This window comes from Apus apus, chromosome 14, assembly GCF_020740795.1.
Source record: "Apus apus isolate bApuApu2 chromosome 14, bApuApu2.pri.cur, whole genome shotgun sequence".
NCBI lineage: Eukaryota > Metazoa > Chordata > Aves > Apodiformes > Apodidae > Apus > Apus apus.
This window is the reverse complement of record NC_067295.1, coordinates 6,550,975-6,571,168: the sequence shown is the minus strand read 5'-3', so window position 1 is coordinate 6,571,168 and position 20,194 is coordinate 6,550,975. Positions and strand designations below refer to the sequence as shown.

Sequence of the window (20,194 nt, the reverse complement as noted above, 5' to 3'; positions counted from 1 at the left end):
GTGGCCAAATACTGCCCAACTCGAGCTCTATCAGAGTGGAAGATTATTTTCCTCAAGTGTAGAGCTGTTGGGAATATGTTCTGCATCAGGATGAAAACAGGCTTTTTTTCAAATACATTGTTTCAGAACCCACTGATTTTTATTTTTTTTTTAAATTATTATTTTGGGGCAAGGATATAATTTCTGTGTGTTGGGGAAGAGGGAGGGGAAACAAATTTAAACCAAGCTGTTGCTTTTTTCCCCCCTGTAACTTTTCCCTTGTCACAGCCCCTGTTTCAATCTATTCCTCTGGTTGTTCTCTCCATTTTTAAAATGGCAATTCCATCAAGATGGAAGGACCATTGTCTGCATTTAGTGGTCAGGCTGAACCACACACCAGAGGACAGAATTGCTCTCTATTACCCCCTCTTCACACCCTCCCCAAGGAAAGATCAAAGAGGAATAAGGAAGACTTAAAGGTTGGAAATCAAAACAGGACACAGAAAGAGGAGTAGCATGTAGGATGAGGAACAGATAGTTATTTACGAATATATAAAAAAGTGATCTCAATGATCACAGAAAGAGGTGAAGCCAGGTCTTGTGGCAAGGCTGCCTCAGAGAGGGACCCAGGGCTCTTCTCAGCACCCACGGGTCTTGGATTCTTCAGAGCACATGGTGAGAAACATTAGGAAGAATTTCTTCACCAAAAGGCTCATCAGGCACTGGAACACCCTGCCCAGGGCAGCGGTGGAGGCAAAATCCCTGGAGGTATTTAAGAGTCGTTCAGCCACAGTTCTGAGAGATACTGTTTAGATAAGGATTTGCCAGCGTTAGGTTCACGGCTGGACTCCATGATCTTGAAGGTCTTTTCCAACCAAGGCGCTTCTGTGAGCGGAGGGGAAAGAGGAACCCCCGCTCCCCGGCACGACGAAGAAGAAACCGGCGCAGCAATGGCGGGAGGTGCCGCCTCTCCCGGCTTTTATAGGGCGGCAGGAAGTGGGCGGGAATGCCGAGCCCGGGAATGCCGAGCCCGGGCTCCCCTTCCCGCTCTTTCGGGAGCCTCCCCGCCTTCCCTCCTTCCTCCCGCCGGCGCCAGCGCCCAGACAGCAACAGACCCTCACAAGCAGACGGTTAAAAAACAAGCTGGTGAAATGACAGTGGTGGCTTGGAATTAGCTGTACTGGATGTGGTGTGTTGAGCAGAAACCAGTGTCCTCTGGTAGATCCTGCAAATCGGGGCATAAATAGTCAGACTATTGAGGGTGCTGAAGGAGACACTCTGTGCATAACAGTGTGGAACATGTGAAAGAACAAAGAGGATTTTGTTAGCTCTCAGGTCACTTTTTAGGTCTGGACTGAACTGAATGTACGATTTTAAGGCTTTATCCAAAATCAGTTTATTTATTATTGATCCCAGTATAATTTGGGAGACTCGACTAAGTTCTGGAGATTTGTCACGGAGCTTCACTAGACCCACATCCTGTCATCTAAGCTAATTCTGCTGCTGCAGCTGAATTGCAGGAGCACCACAATTGCCTAGCTGCCAATTACATATTCCTGAACATCCTTCTTGGCAAATCCAATCAAGGAACCATAGTCTCCAATGAAGCACAGTTGCAAAATATTCTGCTGATCTATGGTGTAAGTCCGTTTCCTTTAGTCATAATTGATGTTACAAAAGGTTTTATGGCTTCTGTCATTAGTATTCCCAATTGGCTCAATCTGCAATTTATTTCATGCTGAAAAAAATGGTAAGGATTTTCTACTGATTAGCAGCAACAGTAGAACATGTTTCAAGATTTATAAACGTGGTATCTTTTTGGGTAAGTAAGGAGACTTTTGTCTTCGAATTAAAATGTGTCTAGACATTTTTTATATTTTTTTAACTTGTTGTTGTTACAAAGCTAGCAAAAAGAAGATACTTTTGAGGTTGTAATTAAATTCTTTCAGTGACATAGTCTGTTATGCACAAGGCTTCGCTATGATGAATATATTTATTTCCAGGAATTCTCCAGTATTTTCCTTGCCATTTGTAAGACTCAGCATATAAATAATGCAGATCATGCTGTGCTGCTTTTTCAGTTCAGCCTAGGAAATTATGCCATTAAAAATGCCACGGTTCTTTCATGTACACACAGACACAGCAGGTAAAGAGAATATTCATGTGATGAACAGTGACAGAAGCAGCATCAGCTAATACATAATCCTGCAGAACACACCTCAGATGATGAAATTGTTTGCAATTTCATCAATTATAGTGTGGAATGAGACTATTGTTTAACTAAACATCTTGGTAGTCAAACCCTGACCCATCAAAGCAGACTCTGAATTTGTAACCCAGGGTTAGGACTTGGAGGTGCCAAAAAAGGTGAAGTGAAAAAAGCTCTGGAGCCTCCCCTGCCACCCCAAACACACAGTCAATAAGTGTAAGAAAAATGAAATTTCATTTGAGCAGTTTTGGAAGTAAAATATTCCCATAAATTTCTCACAGGCTGGTTTTTGTTTGAAAGCGTACGTTGCTGTTTGGAATCTGCAATTCAGATGTTAAAATATCTTCTCTGCAAAAATAGTGGCAGCTCTTGCCGTGTTCAGACAGCAGAAATCAGCCAGTGTATGAAAGTACAGCCATGTCCCTCTGCTCAGTAGGGTAGGAGTGTTTTGTGTGTTTAAGAAGGAAAATTTGCCATCTACCATTCATAGGCATTACTTATGCATAGGCAGAGCTTTAGTACGTGATACAAATGAAAATCAAGTACATGATGTGCCTGGAAGGAGTTCATCTAACTATTTATGGGCTGATCACATTTGGAGCTAGAACTGGCTTGGTTATTTTTAGTTAAATAATGTTAAAATAGTAGTTGCATTTATAAAGAATTTAAACAATTCTCCTGCAATTCATAGGGCTTTCTTGCCGGGTCTTATTTCAGACCTTAACGTCCCCACTCTCAGTGTCCCTGGAGAAGAAGCTGAATCCCTAATGCCATGGGGCTGCCCATCTAATTGCAGAGCAAGGAGCTGCAGCTCAGAGACAGACTTTAATATCCCACAAAGCAGCTTTGTGTGTCTTTGTGCCTTTCCTTCTTCCCTCCCAGCTGCCTGCACCGCTCTTGAGTGGGTTTGGCCAACTTGGAGCCAGCCACTCCAGGTTGGAAGTGGACTGTGTCTGCTCTCTGGCAACCCAGGTTAGGTTTTCTCATCCCTTAAAGGTTGTACCCATGTGGAGTCCATGTGTTTGCCCGGTGGTTTTCAGAAGAGATTAGTTTTCAGAGTTGGAGTTTGGTGTAACTGGTACAAAGGGACTTAGTACAGGATTGAATTCAGCTGAGCATGAGGCTCATGTGTGAAAAGTTTTTGCTACATCTCTCAGAAGAGTTCAAAAAGCAAAAAATATAAAATAAATCTGACTGTCTTTGGAAAGAAACCCCTTAATCTGCTTTCTTGTCTTTATTTTTGTGATAAAAATCAGCAATTTCAGGCACTTATTCTTTGATATGCCTTTAGAAAGAAGTTTCAATAACTTTAGAGATGCAGACGTAGAACATAGCTACTGTACATCATTAGCATGAGTGACTATTCCTTCTTTCTAATACAAAAACAATGGAAAACCATTAAAACTCATGGAATAATAAGGCAGAGGCATGTAATTTAATATGGTCATCTATTGGAAATGCACATTGTGGAAAAAATAATCAGACATATCAGCAGGGAATCCTCAACCATCTAACAAGTAAGTTGTTTTGCAATTGCCATCTGACCTGTAGAGAAGTGGGAAAAATATCTTCATTAAACTTACAAAACTGAATATTAATTGTTAGCAAAACCAGCCCTTGAAGATGCAAGGGAAGTCTTGGTATGCCCCCAGGAGCTGTGTGCATGTACCTAATGGCAGGATTTAATTATTAAGGTAATCTCAAAAAAAGATCTGTTGTTTGGCCACGATGCTCACTGGCCTGCTACAAAGGCAGTCAGGCTTAGGATGTAATTTGAAGACTTGTTGTATGTTGGGAAAGTTGTGTCTGGAAATACTTCCTAAAATACTTGATTTCACGGACAGTGTCCAGCAAAGAGTCTTCAGTGGGGAGGAACTGTTTTTTTAGCAGGGATAAGCATTGTACTTAATGTGCTTTTTTAGAGACTGACTTGCTCCATCGCTCCCCCATCCTTTCCAGCAAGCTATGAAACAACCTGTACTGGTGCAGAGCTTTGGCAAAGCATGTTTTCCAACCTGGCCAGACACTGCTTTAGTCTGGTCTAGTCTGCAGGATTCTCCAGTGCCTTCCAATAGCACCAAACTGAGAGACTAATAATATCTGCCAGGTGTAGTTTGCTCTCTTTTCTTATTATTCTACCTTTGTAGGGTAAAAGATTAAGAACAATTGAGTGTCTAATTTTCATAGGACTTTACTGAAGAGGTTTTTTTTGGTTTTCAATGTTTGTACTGCACTGTCTGCTCCCTGTTAGCCAAGGTGGACCAGAGCTGGGTGGTGGGAGCAGGAGGTGGCGATGCCCTGAGATTCCCAGAGCAGTTAATCTCACAGCCTTAGATCACACAGTAGTTATGTAGGTGAACTCCCTAATTTAAAGATTGTGGTTAATGTGATGGTATGGCACCAGTGGATGTGATGCTGGACAGCAAAGGGTGAAGCTGATATTTCTAAAGAGTGACTACAAAGATCCTATATATGTGTGTAGAAAATGGAAGGACAAATATAATCGTGCTTTGCACCTTCAGGTCATTTTGCAGGTATTCCTTTAGATGAGCAGTGAACCCACTTTATTTTGTTGCCTTTGTTTTCCCTTCTGCCCATTTGAACCAATAAGCTGATTCAGTCAGAAAGTAGTCTGTCTGTAACTAATCCTCTAATACTTTCTTGACACTTATATTGCTGTTGAGCATTTCTGTCAATACAATCATTCCCTGTGAGCTGCATGGAAAACACTGCTCAGGAGAAGAAAAAAAAAAAAAAAAAAAGCAGACCACAAAACAGGTTTCATTCTTGCCAATATTTGTGATAAAATGCAGGTCTTTGCTCAACATTATTGTAATTTACTCAGGCATTTGATAATAGCAGCCCACTGGAGATTTCTAAGAAGGAAACTCAAGGAACCTATAATAAAACACAAGATGGTTTGTGTGTTCTTTTTTATCCAAGATCTCAGTCCTGAAAGTGTCAGACACACAGTGTGCTTTGGACAGAGTTAAAATTCCAGTATTAACTTAAGACCCTTCCACTCCTACTCTTGCTTAATCTTGCAATATACGCCTTGATATTAGCAGGAGCTGTGGAAGACGTCATGGGTGTATTTGAACTAAACACTAAAACCAGAGGTTATGTCTTCTATCCCCCACATCTAGGCACGGTCAAGAACAGGGTGTTTTCTGGCACAGATGGCTCATTTAGTTATTCACTTTAATCTGCAGCTGCTTCACACTCCACTGAAGTCAACGGGAGGCTTTTCCCATGACTTCGCTGGCCTTTAATTATGCAGCAGGTCGGGTCCCAGTTTATGAACTGTCTCTGTCCTTCTTGATCTAGTTCACCTTGAACTCAATGGGAGACCTTTCACTGAGTAGGAGGAAATTTGGATCAGACCCAGAGAAAAACACCAAGTGCTGAAGGAATGAGACAATGAAGTTCAAAGATTAAATCACTTTGCTCCACCATGTACTTATCCTCAGAGTTCATATTAAAAGGTAGGAAAATTGAAACACAAGTGTCCTTGGCTTTAGGGATAACATTGTCCTCTCTTTGCAACCAGACTCTCACAATATTCCTGTGGGCTGTGCACACACACCTATCACACTGTACAGTAGATAAACTTGATCTTTTGTAGACATTTAAATGCAGTTAAAAATTCAAGAAGAAGTAACCAGATATGCACTCTTAGAGAAAAGCAGCTGCATGTCATAAATCAGCTCCATAAAAAAAAAATTGGCAATGATGTCATTTCACTGAAGGTTTTACCACACATCCTTTGCAGTTTTTTCCTCCCTTCTCTTGTCCTCAACTCTTGTATTTTTTTTTTTCTTGGGCTTTTTTTTTTTTCTAAGATCTGCTTTTATTATCAACCCTCACGAATGTTATTGTAATCTTCCCTTATCTTGCCAAGCACCCTCAACACAGGTAGGCTTTTAAGTTTAAATTAGCCAAAACTAGTGTCTAAGCCTTATGCAGGGGAGCACACCAGTTTCACCCGGAACACAGGCCTAGCTGGGTCCCACTGCTGAGAAGCATTCCCCCTTGTCTGCCTGCACAAACACAGACACACCCCCACCTTTATCCTCACTCCAGATTTTGGGTGGATGTGTTTTTGTGATCCACCAAGCATAAATATTTCTCTGCACCTCGAGCGCAGGAGCTCACGAGATGCATTGCACTTGGTGGGAGATGTTTATATAAAACAGCAATTGCCCTGAGCAGCCAAGCCAGCAAGTCTTTCTTCCCTTGTAGTGTTTCAAAGCAATGACCCAACATTCTTCTGCTCTTTATTTTTCTGTATGGGATATTCTTCAGAGGTTTCAGTAGGTCTTATTTTCACTTAAGAATAGCAGGTTAGGCCAATACTGAGTTCTTTTCAAGTCTCGCATCTGCTGTCCTTGAAAGTGATGCTCTTCAAAACCTTCACCTCTAGTTTTTCCCTGAAATGCTGTGTCTTTAGCTAGGATTAAAGGAGGAGAAGGATAACGCTCTGTGGAGAACCGAGATGGTGCTTGCTTCCCTCACCCTGCTGCAGCCCCCCCAGCAGAGCCTCTGTGGAGGCCAGGAGGTTAAAATCCTCCTTCTCAGTGGAGATGCAGAAGACAGGAGCAATGCTAATACAGCTTGATTTTCCTCTGGGTGTAGCACAAGACTCCCTGTGGGCTGCAGAGCATTAACCCACCCTTTATCCAGCCGACTGCAAGCTAAAAGGACCCTGATGTGTAATTTCCAATGTAATTTGTGACTCATGTGGCTCCCTTAATATAAAGCTTGGATTAGCAGTGGGGGTTTCCAGCTTGGAAGAGGAGAAGCTGAGAGAGAAAGTGCAGTTTTTATAGTTTTGTAAGGCAGCACAACTGATCTGTGAAATGGTTACAAATAAGGGCTCCCAGCCCAGTACACTATTACTCATGCAATAAATGAACAACCAAGATAGAGAAAGATACAGTTAGTTAATTCAGATTTAGCCAGGGAGTGAAACATTTGGGTTAATATTAAGACAGTCCATGGATTCTTGCGTCTTGAAAAGTTAATGCATCCCCTGAGCAAGGCTGAGAAACCTGTTCCCAAGTATTTGAGGAGTTTAGGAGCACCCTGGGGGATTTGTGCTTTTAAATCACCTTGGCAGCTGCCGGTCAGACATGAACTGCAGGAGAAATGCTCCAAATGGCCAAGGGATGATGTCAGCACATTCCCAAACATGTAACACTTTGCAGATGGGAATAATGCAGGTGGGACACGTTGATCAGCCCTTGGGTTTTGCAGCGGGATGGGGCTGGTGCCCAGGCACACCTGGGGAGCGGCCAGCAGCAAAGTGCTGCTCTATGTTCCTTGTCCAGGCAAAATTCTGGTTGGGAAGAAAACACATAAAAACCATGTTTTTCCACCCTTCTCAGAGGTAGGATTTGCTGACAGAAGAAGTAGTAATAAGACCAGAACAAAAATAAAATCCACAAATAAATAGAGAGGTTGCACAGTTTGCTTTAGAGCATCGAGATATCACACCATACCCAAGCAGTTGCCATTTCTTTGGTAACCACAAAGTAGTTTGAATTACATCTTCTTTCCATTTCAGAGAGGCATCCCCATGAAGGGATGTGAAGGGCAGTCATAATGCGGGCTTGGGGGTGCTTGCACTTTTCTGGGAAATCACATCTCAAAGGAGGTAGAAACACTCAGGCCTGGGGAGCATTTATCTTGCAGGAACCGTGTACCTGCCACTCTCAGTGGCATAATTATGGAAGATCCTCAGGATCTGGGGTTGAACCAAAGTTGAAAAGCTCAATTTGCAGCTTTCCCAGGCAGCCCACCCTCTGTACCTCTCTGTGGGGCACTGCAGGGCACTGGTGTGTAGTGGCTCCACCTCAGCTGTCCACTGGCCCTCAGAAGATCTGGGGTTTGCAGGAGGAAATTGCACAAGGTGCTTCACTGTTCTCATCCCCTGTTTCTCATTTTGTACTGGGTGTGAGAACAGTATCCAGACATGGAGATCCGTAGCTGGTAAAAGCAGCTTGCTGTGCAAATGAGATTTTCATGCTCTTTTTTTACATACTGGTCTACACATACACATTTTGTAGGCTCTGTCCTGTTAATGATTTTGATGGGAATTGTTTATCTGCAAAATCTTGGACACTTAACTCAGTGCAATTCAGTATCCAGTAGCTCTTGAATGGGAAACTGTAAATAAAAAGCCAAAAGTGAATTCTGCATGAGTAGGTGGGAAAGGAGAAGGGAGCATGCCATGAGTTATCATGGTTACTCCTTTGGGGTCCTTGGGAAAGTGGAGCTCCCCTATATAAATCCAGATATATAGGTCACCCGTGACACAAACCAGTAACATTTAAAATAATTTTTCACTTTCACAGCTGAAGCCTGAGCATCCTTTTATTTATTCTTCCAAGTTCTGACAGCCTCAATGTAGGACTAATAGAGAGGTGTGATTGTATTAAGTTTTATCCCCATTATACGATCTTAAGACTGCAAACATTTCGTTTGAGACAGAGAGGAGAAATCCAACCTCTGAACTACAAAATGCAACACTGGGTCTGTATTGCTCATGCATACTGCCTGTGGCCCTTCAGCCTGTTCCTGAGCCTGGCACAGTTCAAACAGAGTTTCTGACACACAAGAGCTCATAAAAGTTGTCTCAGCTTTTCTAGATCTATTTGAATTTCCATATGTGGGGCAGGAGACACTCTGAAAGCCAGGATTTGAGCCTTATTTCTGGTTAGTCTGGCAATATAAGGAAGAAAAGTAATTATTCTTTTGTTTGGAGGAGCTGCAGTGCTTTGCATGGTGCAGTTATTTGGGTACAGGAGCCCTGAGCCCACCTAGGACCTGCAGACCTCTAGTGTCAACCTGGAGAGTGACATCTGGTATTGGCCAAACTGACTTCTACTTTTGGCAGAATGACACGCATTTTTTCCCAAAGTAGTTGTTGTCATGGGTGTAAAAAGAAGAAGAAAAAGCAACTGAGAGTCTGGAATTGGATGAGGTGAGTGGCCAGAGCTGCTTCAGGGCTCTGGTGCTTGTCACTGGCTTGTTCTTGCAAAGCGCTGAGCACAAAAGAGCTCCAAGGAAATATTAAGTCTATGCTTGACTGTCAAGGACACACATAGTTCACTGGCTATATGTGTGCCCAAAGTTAAACATGTGCTTAATGAGCCTAGAATGCTTTGCTTAGGGCAGAGCTGAATCCTTAATTGCTCCATGTTTTGCAGCTTTTGCTGAAAAATGGGGCTAATATTTTCCTGCTTCCTGGGAGATTCTGAGGATAAGCTCATGAGCATTCACTGTTCTCGTAATGATGGGAAGGAAACTCAGAAATAAAAAAGGAAGAAGTTATGTATCAATACATCAGAGTCACAGTAATTACTTTTGCCATTTTGAATTGGAACCTGTTGTGAACCCTGGAATTTCCATGGCACATATACCACGTACGGCAGAAAGAAAAAAATCCAAAAAGCTTAAAGAAATTTGATCTCTCCTATGCTTCTAATATGTATAATGTTATTGTTCTGTTAAATCCCTACCCTTAATGAGCCCAGACATACTAAATAACATTCTCAGGGCTGAAGAAATGCTTCAGACTTCTAATTTTACACATATTTTTCCTCCCATTTTCTCAGTGCTCTCCAAATATTCTATATCGGAAAACCTCTGTAGAAAATTCTTCAGTCTTTTTCCTCAAGAAATGCTGAAGGTACCTGGGCTCACACTGAGGTCTGTTTGCACTGCCTCTTTTTCAAAAACAGTTTTTGCAGCTGTATCATTTCTCATATTAGCAATTTATGGCCAGCAGACAATGTACAACAGAGCCTCGAAGGGATAAATCAAGGGGAAGGATGACAGATATCATGGGCTTGGCATGGCAAAAATGCTCACACCACTTGTTTAAGAGTACAAAGGAATCCAAGCCATGCAGGGGCAGAAAATATTGATAGTCATGTAGTTTCTTAACAAAGATACCTTGAAGAAAGGCACAAAATATAATTTTAACACTTCATTAGTGATGTCTCCTGCTTATTTAATTCCAAGAGGCTTTTTTCTCCCTGCTGTGGCAACAGCATTGACCATATTAATGTTAGCCCTGGGAACACTTTTGTTGTGTGGTCAAGTAACTCTTAATCTTTCAATTGCTCTGTGTCAAGTTTCTATCTCAAAGATGAATAAAACCTTATTTCTGGGTTAAGAACTTTTTAATCTACAAAATAAATTATGAGACAGGAGCTTCCCAGAGCTTGCCTTTTCTTCCTATTGTGACTCATTCAATTTTCTGTACAAGCCCTGCTTTTTCTGGGTGGTAGAAAAAAAATTCTAGCCAACAGGCATTGCTACTTAGCCACCATGACACCAACATTCATCTTTTCTCTGTCACACATCCCCTCTTCCCACCAGAAAGAGGGAGAAGAAGATGTGTTTGCAGCAAGTCCCAGACATTTGCGCACCTACGGTTTCTGGATGTGTGTGCTGCCTCCTGCTCAATCAGCACACTGATATGGAATATATACCTCCTGCTGAGCTCCCTGCCCTCTGTACATCCAGGTATGAAGACCTGAGCTTCTAATTTTGGGAAGACACACTTCAATCCCCACTACGAGTGAAAAGCAGCCGCACGTGTCACTGCTTCTAACAGAAGCAACCCTGTACACAGCTTACAAAAGCAGCTGTGAAAAGCATCTTTGTTTCACTTACCCCAGCACACAGTGGTGCTGCTTTGCAGTAAGAACTGAGCTCAAGCTCTAGCCCATAACGCTGGAAAAACACGTATTTAAACTTGAATGCGTTCTAACACTGTGCCTGCCTGTTAAATTTGAGATGTCTGTGGGGTGCAAGGGCAATACAGGCAAATATTACAAAGAATTATCCTACTTGTCTGATCACATCCTGTCCAGGACCACAGCAGGTGGTGTTAAACATTGATGTATGTGTTGGATTATACATGAAGTGCACCTATGTACATCTGTCCAGAGTTCGGTAGCACTGGAGCTCATGTCTCTTGTTTTGTATGGCTGTTTTGTAACAGCATTTCATGTCATCTTCTTTTCAATCATCTTCTAAACAATAACGCCACCACCACCTCTACCACTAATAATAATAATAATAACCATAACAATGATAAATGCCTCCAGCACAGGGAGCTGACCCCCTTTCTTTAGTCTCCTTCCCTGGGAGCAGAGAGGGGACTGTTGGCTGTCGTGTTGAACCATGCGGGTGAGGAAGACATCCTGACAAATGTGCTTACACTAATATATTTTTTTCAATTTGCTTTTCCCATCATGACAGGCAGCTACTTACTAGGCAGAGCTGGAAGGAATGTTCTGAATCACTGAAGAAAATTTTCCTGCTTGATCAAACTCTTTATGTGTTTTGTGCTGATCAAAGATTCTCTTCATGTCTTATGTATCTGAGAGTGCAAAAGAATGAATGAAAAAAAAAAGCTCTTCTCAGTGAAAGGATGATCAGTGAGATTTTGCCTTGACTTTACTGTCAGCACAATGTCAGTGAAGGCAACAGTATAGAGAAGGTACATTTTGAGATATTAATACCAAATCCAGATAACTAGAAGGAACAGAAAAGCCTCAAAGAAGAGGAAGATGTCTGGTTTTATTATTATTATTGTATTTTAGTGGAGAGTAAAATGAATCTCTCATGTTCTTGAATCCCGTTAGCTACCCTGATTATTCATCCTTTCATATCCGATCAGCTTGTGTAGTCAGGAGTGGTAACTAGTGTTTTGCTAAGGTGAAAATTTGCTTTATTTTTATATATATATATATATATATATATATATGTGCATATGTATATATTGCTACATCTCATGCATGGGATGGCAGGAACCTTTCACTGTTGCCACTGTGAGGAAGGGACTGGTTTTGCACAACTGTTTCACAAATGCTCTGATCTATGTAGAGGAGTCAGAGGTTGTTTTGTTGCCTTCTAGAAACAGTGCTGATTTAAAAGGCAAAGCCTAAAGTAGGCTTTCAAGGCTTTGGGTTGGTTTGGTTTCTGATGAATTAAAAAGAAATTAATAGTGGTTAGTAAAGAAGGGAGCTCTGAGCTGAGCAATCTGCAGTCTAAAGGCATTAAGGCTTAATTCCCAGGTCTTGGCTTGAGGATGCTCTTTTCAGGAATGGGAGCCAGTTGTTCTGGCATGACTATCACACGTATTCCTTCCTCAGAAAGGCACCCAGCTCAGCTGAAGCAAGTCTTACTGTGATGGTTTTGCCTTGATCATGGAGTGAGGAGGAAAAGCGAGACTGGCAATTAGCAGAAGAGTAAGGCCAGTGTGTGGGGACAAGGAGAGGGCTGTGGCCATGGGGTTGTGAAAGGACATTTTGAAGATCATGTTGTAGTCACGCCTGTCAAGAATGGTTTAGGTCTGGCTGATCTTGCCCTGAGGCCAGGGGATGGGCTAGGTGACCTCCTGAGTCTTTTTTTCTTTGACTCCACAACTGGGAATGGAAAGAAAATGCACCTTTATTTACTGTTCCCCTGTGGATTTTCTTTCTCTTTCTCCCCACTATCTTTCTGTGCCAGATAACAAGATATTTTTATATATAGAAGGTCTTTTGAAAGCTTATTGTCATTCTCTGAATCAAAAGTTTATTATTTATGTTGAGCTAACTGGTCCTTGAGCATGTGCTGTTGTCAAGCTCTCTTCAGCAGCTCAGGAGAAAAGCACTTGGGGGCTGGCATTGCAGGAGCATGAGCTGGGTATTTATCCTTTTGGCGGTTTGCTAATTATTCCTCTTGCTATCATATCCCAGCGCCAATTTCTGTCTTTCTGCCACAGTAAATATTCTCTCATTTTTCCTAGCTGCAGAACTGCTAGTTAAGCAGGAGAAGACTGAATATCCTGCAGAGGCCCATATTGTCATTTGGATGATAGCAATGAAACAGGCCAAACATCCTTTCTGTACCACTTAAATGGCATGTCTTTGCATTCCTGGATTGGCCGCTCATTTTCTGGACCATATTCTTCTCTTGTAAACAAGTCATATCATTCCTGGGAGTGCTCTTCAGAGCAGAAAGCTTTGATAAAGCCAAAGCCATCAGCTGCCAACACTCCATAAGGAGTCAGAAATAAGCACCAGGTATCTTTACTACTCTAGATGTAGATGCATTAGCAATATCATTTATCTTCCTGAGGACTTACTAAGCCACTAAAATATATTAGAAAATTAAGTGGCATTTTTTCCACCTGTCCTAACTGGTGCCAAACCACATAGAAAGCCCTCCTGGACGACATGACTCTACATGCAAAATCTAAGTACCCTCCTAAGTATTGCAGCTGCCTCAGACACATTGATTTTTTTTTTTCCACGAGCTGCCTCCTTCACTTAGAATAATAAGCTTTAGATTATTTCAGGGCACTCTAGATCTCACTGCTGTACAATCCAATTTGACATAAGCGTTGCAGGGGAGGGAGAAAATCTTGCAAGCAGACACTGGACTTTCAGTCTGAGTTTTCCACTAGTGCAAAGATGAAGTTCATAGGCGAGGGCTGGGGAGATTTCCTGCCTGTCTGTGTTGGAAGAAAGGCTCTCCAGACCTGACGGAGCATCTGTGCTTCGGTTACTTGACAGAGCAAGGGGCTGCCTACAAAGCCCCACCGTGGTGCTTCCAAATGCAAGAAGTCCCCAAGTCCCTCTCAGGCCACAAAGTAATTGAAGCAGCAGCAAACTGCTGAGTGGCAGCCTTTTAGTCTTTTATTAACTATACTTTATCACTTAGTTAACACTGTATAATAACTGTTGAGCCTGCAACTCTGTTCCTGGACCAGTATTTAAACACCTTCAATACTCCAGGGGAAGAGAGGAGAGCTGCTTTCCAAGGGAGAGGAATAGCAACCTGTAGCTGTGGATAGACCGTGATAATCTCCAGTTAACTCTTCCAGTTGCCAAATTACTCTCTTATCAGTGTTAGTCATGTTCCTGCAAAGAAATCACCGAGCCTCAATGCCCCATGACATCTCTTAGTGACTTTGCTGCTGCTGAGTTTTCCTGGCCCGACAGAGTCAGGGTTTCCACCTGCAAAATGGCCTAACCCAAGCAAACCCACTCCCTGCTGTGGCAAAGCTGATTGTTGTGATCCATAATCATCCCTAATCCCTGTGACTGATTCCCCTGATTACATGTCAGAACAGGAGTGCAACCTATTTAAAATGGGCTGTTTTCAAATTGGTGGCACGTCCTTTGATTAGTTAACATATGCAGGTCTGACACAAAAAGTGGCTCTGCAATGTCTCTGGGCTGTGGCATAGGAAGACAGCATGTATCTGTCAGGGTAACACTTGACTCTGATTGGGCTGTTTGTCCTATTTTCTCATTTTTTGGCTGCTCTACAGATAATAGGACCCCTCCAGAGCAGAGGAAGCCTGGCATCGAGGCAGGATTCTTTCGAGTAATACATGGCTCTGGTGGGTATTAATCCTAGTAATTTAGACAGGTGTATGCAAGTCATCCTGGAAACTAAATATAGATTTCCAAGTTAAAGGCTTAGTTTGTATAGCAGCATTTTCTGAAATGCCCAAGAGTCTGCAGAGCCTGCAGTCTCACTGCAGTGATGAGGTTCATGAATGTCAGGGAAGAAAACAACACAAACAAGAAATTATTAATGTTGGGTTTTGAGGATCAAGTAATTGGCCAAAAAATATTTACAGAAACATTTGAGAAAAGCTTGAGGCTCTGCAATTATTTCAGCCAAAATCCCTGTGTTAGTTTATCGAAATATTACTGAACACCAAAACAGGTCCCAGCCACAGCTAGGATGGAGCTGACTCACCAGGTTAATTCCTGACTCCGTTAATTTATCAGAGAGTAGCTTTGTTTCTTAAATTTGTAAGCATGACTTGCTTTTTTAGGCACCAGATCAGATCACAGTTGCATCTCATCTGGTGTCAACACTTTACTTCCTGTGTTTTCTGAGTTGTGTCATGGTGGGGAAATTTTCATGGGCTTTACTTTCCCCTGATTTCTTATTTCTCCTCTACTAGTGTCACCATGCTGATTTGTCTTTTCCTCATGCTGTAATTGGTCTGGTGCCACTGTGTAATTTTTAACTGTGTGCACTATCAACAGTCTTCCATCTGTCTCTCCTCCAGAGCTTCCCAGCCTGCCATAATAAATATCTGCCAAATCCTTCTCCAAAGAGAGGATCACCAGATTCCAACTGTTTGCAAAATAAGAGCCGCTGCCAAAATTCCTCTCCCACTGTCTGCAACCTGTGCAGAACATGTCCCTTACACCTTGTGAGATGTTTCTGCTAGTGCTGAGGAGCTCTGACCATTGCATGTAATTCACTGTCCCTCAGAGCCATGCCCCTCTGCAGAGGGTTCAGCGTATCGATCCATTTGCTCACGTCTCATTATATGTGGTATTTTATTAGAAAATAGCCTTCAATAGCCATCAGGTAATAAAACTAAAATAACTTGAGGTTTTTTCCCCCCCTTTAAAATGCAGTTCTGATTTCAAACGTGCTGTGGGATGGATCAGTTCCAGTGTTATTTTATAAGGTGTTTTACTTGACCTGGAAGGGGCTCAGAGTTCATGCCCCTTTCCCAGCCTGTCACACACAACCTGAGGGCCAGTTGCCACCATCTAAAGCCAGAGTAACTGATAGGACTTGCTGACTGTACATCTGAGAGCAGAGTTTGATCTTCTACCCCTTTATACATCAGAATAGATCATTAGAAGAAATAGCACCAAGCCAGGCTTGATTAGATTGTGCATACCACAAAATAGCAAGTTTTTAAATTTGGATAAAATAAAATAATGTATAAACACATTTGGATAAAGTAAAAATAAAGGTTGTGGTCTAGGTGCCCTCTTAATGCTGTTCAAGCCATTGTCATAACAGTCCTTTGATTCCATTGATTCAAAGCTGTGTTAGGCTCATGTGGCTTTTGAAGTTCAGGTGTGTACCTCAGGGGATGATCATTGCACGTGTTAGTGTTTGGGGATGAGGAATTACCAAGGAATGTCTTTAGGTGCTGCTGCAGACATCAAATTAACACTAAATGTAGGTTTGAATAAAACTCTTGCCAGCTAAAGTCAGATCCAAGGAAAAAAGGTTCTTGTTCTATCTTTAGGATATTGGAATATGTTAGCAGAAAGGTTTTTCAAGGTTATTTCAGGAGAGGGTTTCACATTTGGATCTGCTACATCTTCATTCTGAAGAGCTTTGCAAAGGAACATAAGGAGTCTAAAGCCGCTTGGGGGTTTTATAAATCACCCTTCCAGTGTGCATGCAGAATAACCAATATTTCCAAGAGAAGTGGGTACCATACTTGTTTGTCATGGGCATCGACCGTGGGGACTGTGGCTAGAGAGTATTTTTCTGTAGATAAGTAAAGGGAATCACCTGAAGCACCAAAGAAATGTGGGAGTTTGTTTTGTGATATATAGTCAGGTTCAAAAAACATCGGTATTTCCATTGCCTAGATTGCCCTGTGCATTTGCTGTCCATTTTAGGACAATCAAGTTGATGATTTTCTAGGAGGCTGCACTACCACTTAATAATACATTATGACAGGAGAGAAATATGTACGAACAAGTCTAAGCCTGCAGGACAGCTGTCCTTACTCCCGAATGAATAATATCCGTAGCCATTGCCAGGGGTGGCAGGAAGCAAATAGAAAAGTGAAATTAGAGAGACCAGAGTATCCTGGCAGTGATGTCCTGACTGCCTGGTGTGCTGAGCAGGGCTCTGGGTCTAGCTGTGCTTGCAAGATTGAGATCTAGCCCTTATTCAACTCTGATTTTCTGATGTGAGATTTTCTTGTAAAGGAGCAGCCATGATTTGTTTAAAGCCTTTGGGAGATAAAAAGCAGATGGCATTGATCAGCTAATTAGTAATATTTTCTGCAATTTATCAGCTGTTCTGATACGTGTTAAGTTTGCAAAATCTTGGGGTGAATCTTTCTCTCTTTGTTTTATTGAAGAAATCGACTAATTTAAAATCTGGAGGGGAGGGAAAGTTACATACAAATGTGTAATTTTCTGCCCAACAGAAATATGTTAATCTTTTCTTTTCCATGTTCATGGCTTATTTCTTCATTTTTGAGGGGAATGTGCACAACTTGGTTGCAGCTCTGCTAACTCTTGTCTTGATTGCATGGTGTATTGTGAGACGTGCCATAGGTCTCTGGCTCTCACATATTTCTCTTTGTGGATGTGCTCCCTCCCCTTTTCCATTTATTATGGAGGCAGAGCAAAATAGTACTTTTTTTACTTCATGCCCGGCTCACATTGAGCTTGTCTCCATGAGAACCCTTTTTCAGCCACAGCAGCTCCCTATCAGAACTTCTGCCAAGCATTGGCCACCTCTGTGACTGACCACTGCTATGACAGTGGTCAGGGCTGTTTTGGTCAGAGCATCACTGGGGTGTTTGGGGCCCCTCTGACCTTGAGTTATATTGGACACAAGTCAATTATCTTGATGTTGTCTCTATGATGGTGATTGTTCATCATTGAGGGTGAGACAGAGTACCTTGCCAAGATCTTAATATAAAGAAGAAAATCTGAGAAAGGATATCAGCCTTTCAGACCCTGCCACTTGCATGGCAAAATCTTGATATAGCCAAAAAACATGAGACTTACCTGGTTTCTCCAGCAATGTGGATACAGGAGAGCTTAGAAGCAGACACCAGTCCTGGTAATCAGGAGGGTGGGTGGACACAGCTTCAGGTTCCCAAGAAACCCTGTAATTAGGACTTAATGCAAATTCTCTGGAGGTTTGAGCTCTGCATCAACTCCACCCCAAATCCTTTTAAGAGGCAATGTCTTGGTGCAGAAGCTTGGTGCCAGCATGTGGCGTAGTTGACACATGAGCTGTCAGCTGGCCACCTGTGATAGCAGGGAATGAGAAAGAGCTTTGTTTTCCTCTTCTAGGGAACCACCTTCCCTTGCTGATGCTCCGCAGAACAGCTTTGCAGTACTTATCTACTGTTTCAGTCTTCAAAACAGGGCATGATGCAGGTTCAGGTAGGGCCCAGACATCGTACTGGTCACTGGCTGAGTTGTGCTCCCTTCAAACACCATCAGGACTGCAAATTGCCTAAAGTGAGGCAGAGATTTTCTTCTCTAATCTATAGATCTTTCTATTTTCCATGGAGTTCATTGTTGAAGCTTTAGCCTTTCTATTCCCATCAGAATGACACTTTTTATTGGTTCTTAAAGTGAAGAAACAACAAATTCTGCATCCTCTGTGGAGCACAGTCTTGTTAATGTTCTTTGAAACATGACATGTGTCGCGGCCGTCAAACTGCAGTGATCCCGTTTCATCTGAAATAAGAAAAACATGTCAGTTTTGGCTCTAAGTAACACAAAAAGGCGAGTCATATTTGAGATGGGAGCAGCATGGCTGACAAAGACGAAAGCAAAATGTTATTGCTTTTGGAAATTTCATAATTACAGATAATGATAATTTAATGAAATGACATTGTCTTCACTGCTATCACTGATGAGATGTCTGAGAGTGATAAAACAGATCTTGTTAAATAGAGCAAGTGTCTTTAGTGGAATAGCTTTGTGACAGCAGCCTGCAAGCACACGTCCTGGATTCCTGTTTTTTGTTACAGTAGTTTAAAAAAGAAGATAAAATGAAGGCTACATGGCAAATAATGCACACATTTCTTTAAAGGTCTTCCATTAAGCAAGCAATACTGAACTCTTGAATAACATGCTGGTGACTGAGCACTGCTCCTTAGAAATGCTTCATTCAAACACTTCCCTTGTTTTTCTTTGCAGACAAACCAGAGAACAAGAAACCCCGCCTGACTTTTTTTATTTCTCAGACTATGAAAGACATAATGCAGAAATAGCAGCATTTCATTTGGACAGGCAAGTAAAATGGATTTACATTAAAAGAAAAGTGGAAATATTGTGATAAGTTCCTGCACTTGGCCAGCCCTGTGACTGAATTTCTTTTAAGAAAGGGGGAAATGGAACAAAGGTGCGAAAACACCATCAATACTGGAAATAGCAGGTGATGAAAGAGTAGATTAATAATTAGCAAATGCAACTTGCTCTGGGAATTAGAAACCTTGCAATAAGTAATTCTCAAAAAGAAATTCTATTGAAGAGAGGGTGAGAAATTAATTCCCCCTGTGGTCCTGAGGTGCATATGGAAAGACGCTAATTCCCTGGGAATATGTTGCATAAATGTGACAGGAATCTGGCTCCTCCAATTGGTTTCAGGGCACACACATCTAAGCAAGACGTGGGGAATGGTGTGAGTGTTCAGAGAGGAATGATTAAGGTGGGGAGGGAGTTCTGTCTTCAGAGCAAAAAGTTGGGGCTGTCCCATATCAGGAGTGCATTTGGGACATAAGTTGGTGGGAAGGAGAGGGCAATGGTGGTCATCCCATGCTCCTGTTAGCTAAAAATGTCCCCCCAAGGCAGAGTTAGTGCAGGGTATGGTAGATACCCCAAGGCTGGGAAGGGGCTGCAACCATCTCAGCCTGCCCAGATTAGGAGCAGGAATTACTAGTTAGTGATGAATTATTAACAGTATGGCTAGAAACCATATGCATCTTACAGATGGAGATAGAACTGAAGCATCTTTCACACCCTGAAGTGCCGAGAAATATCTTTTCAAAAGCTTGAAGATTTGAGAACAGAAATTATTTGGGGCTGCATGTAGAACAGCTGCCTTCTGGCTCAATGACTAGAATAAGGGTGGCACAGGGTGGATTTGCTTTAGGAACCATCCTAGTCTGGTCTTTCAAGGATAAAACAATTACTAAGACTGTCAGAAAAAAAAAAAAATACAATTAGATGGTGTTTCCTCAAGTCACTTAAAAATTGCTGATCAAATGCATATTATAACAATCTTGAAGTAGCACAAGGTAAAAAATAAGTTTCTACTGTCTCTTATTTCTGGAATTCTATGTATCTTCATTTTTTTTATGGAACGTGTCCCCATACTCTTCTGTATTTTGCATCTGCTCCATACTGTGTAGGCAGGTCAGAACTGATTATATTCAGGACATATTTTGTAATATATTATACA

At 42.0% G+C, this 20,194-nt stretch overlaps 1 protein-coding gene across 2 annotated transcripts in view; it reads left to right on the top strand.

Moving 5' to 3' along the window:
* FAM20C (FAM20C golgi associated secretory pathway kinase) overlaps nt 1–20,194 on the top strand; it is a 60,717-nt gene that overhangs the window by 27,716 nt on the left and 12,807 nt on the right. The window contains exon 4 of one of the 2 annotated variants that reach the window (XM_051632346.1): nt 18,931–19,023. The exons of the other annotated variant lie outside the window; for it this stretch is intronic. Within the exon in view, the coding sequence (XP_051488306.1) occupies nt 18,931–19,023 (93 nt within the window). The remainder of the gene's footprint in view (nt 1–18,930; nt 19,024–20,194) is intronic. 2 annotated transcript variants of the gene reach the window in all.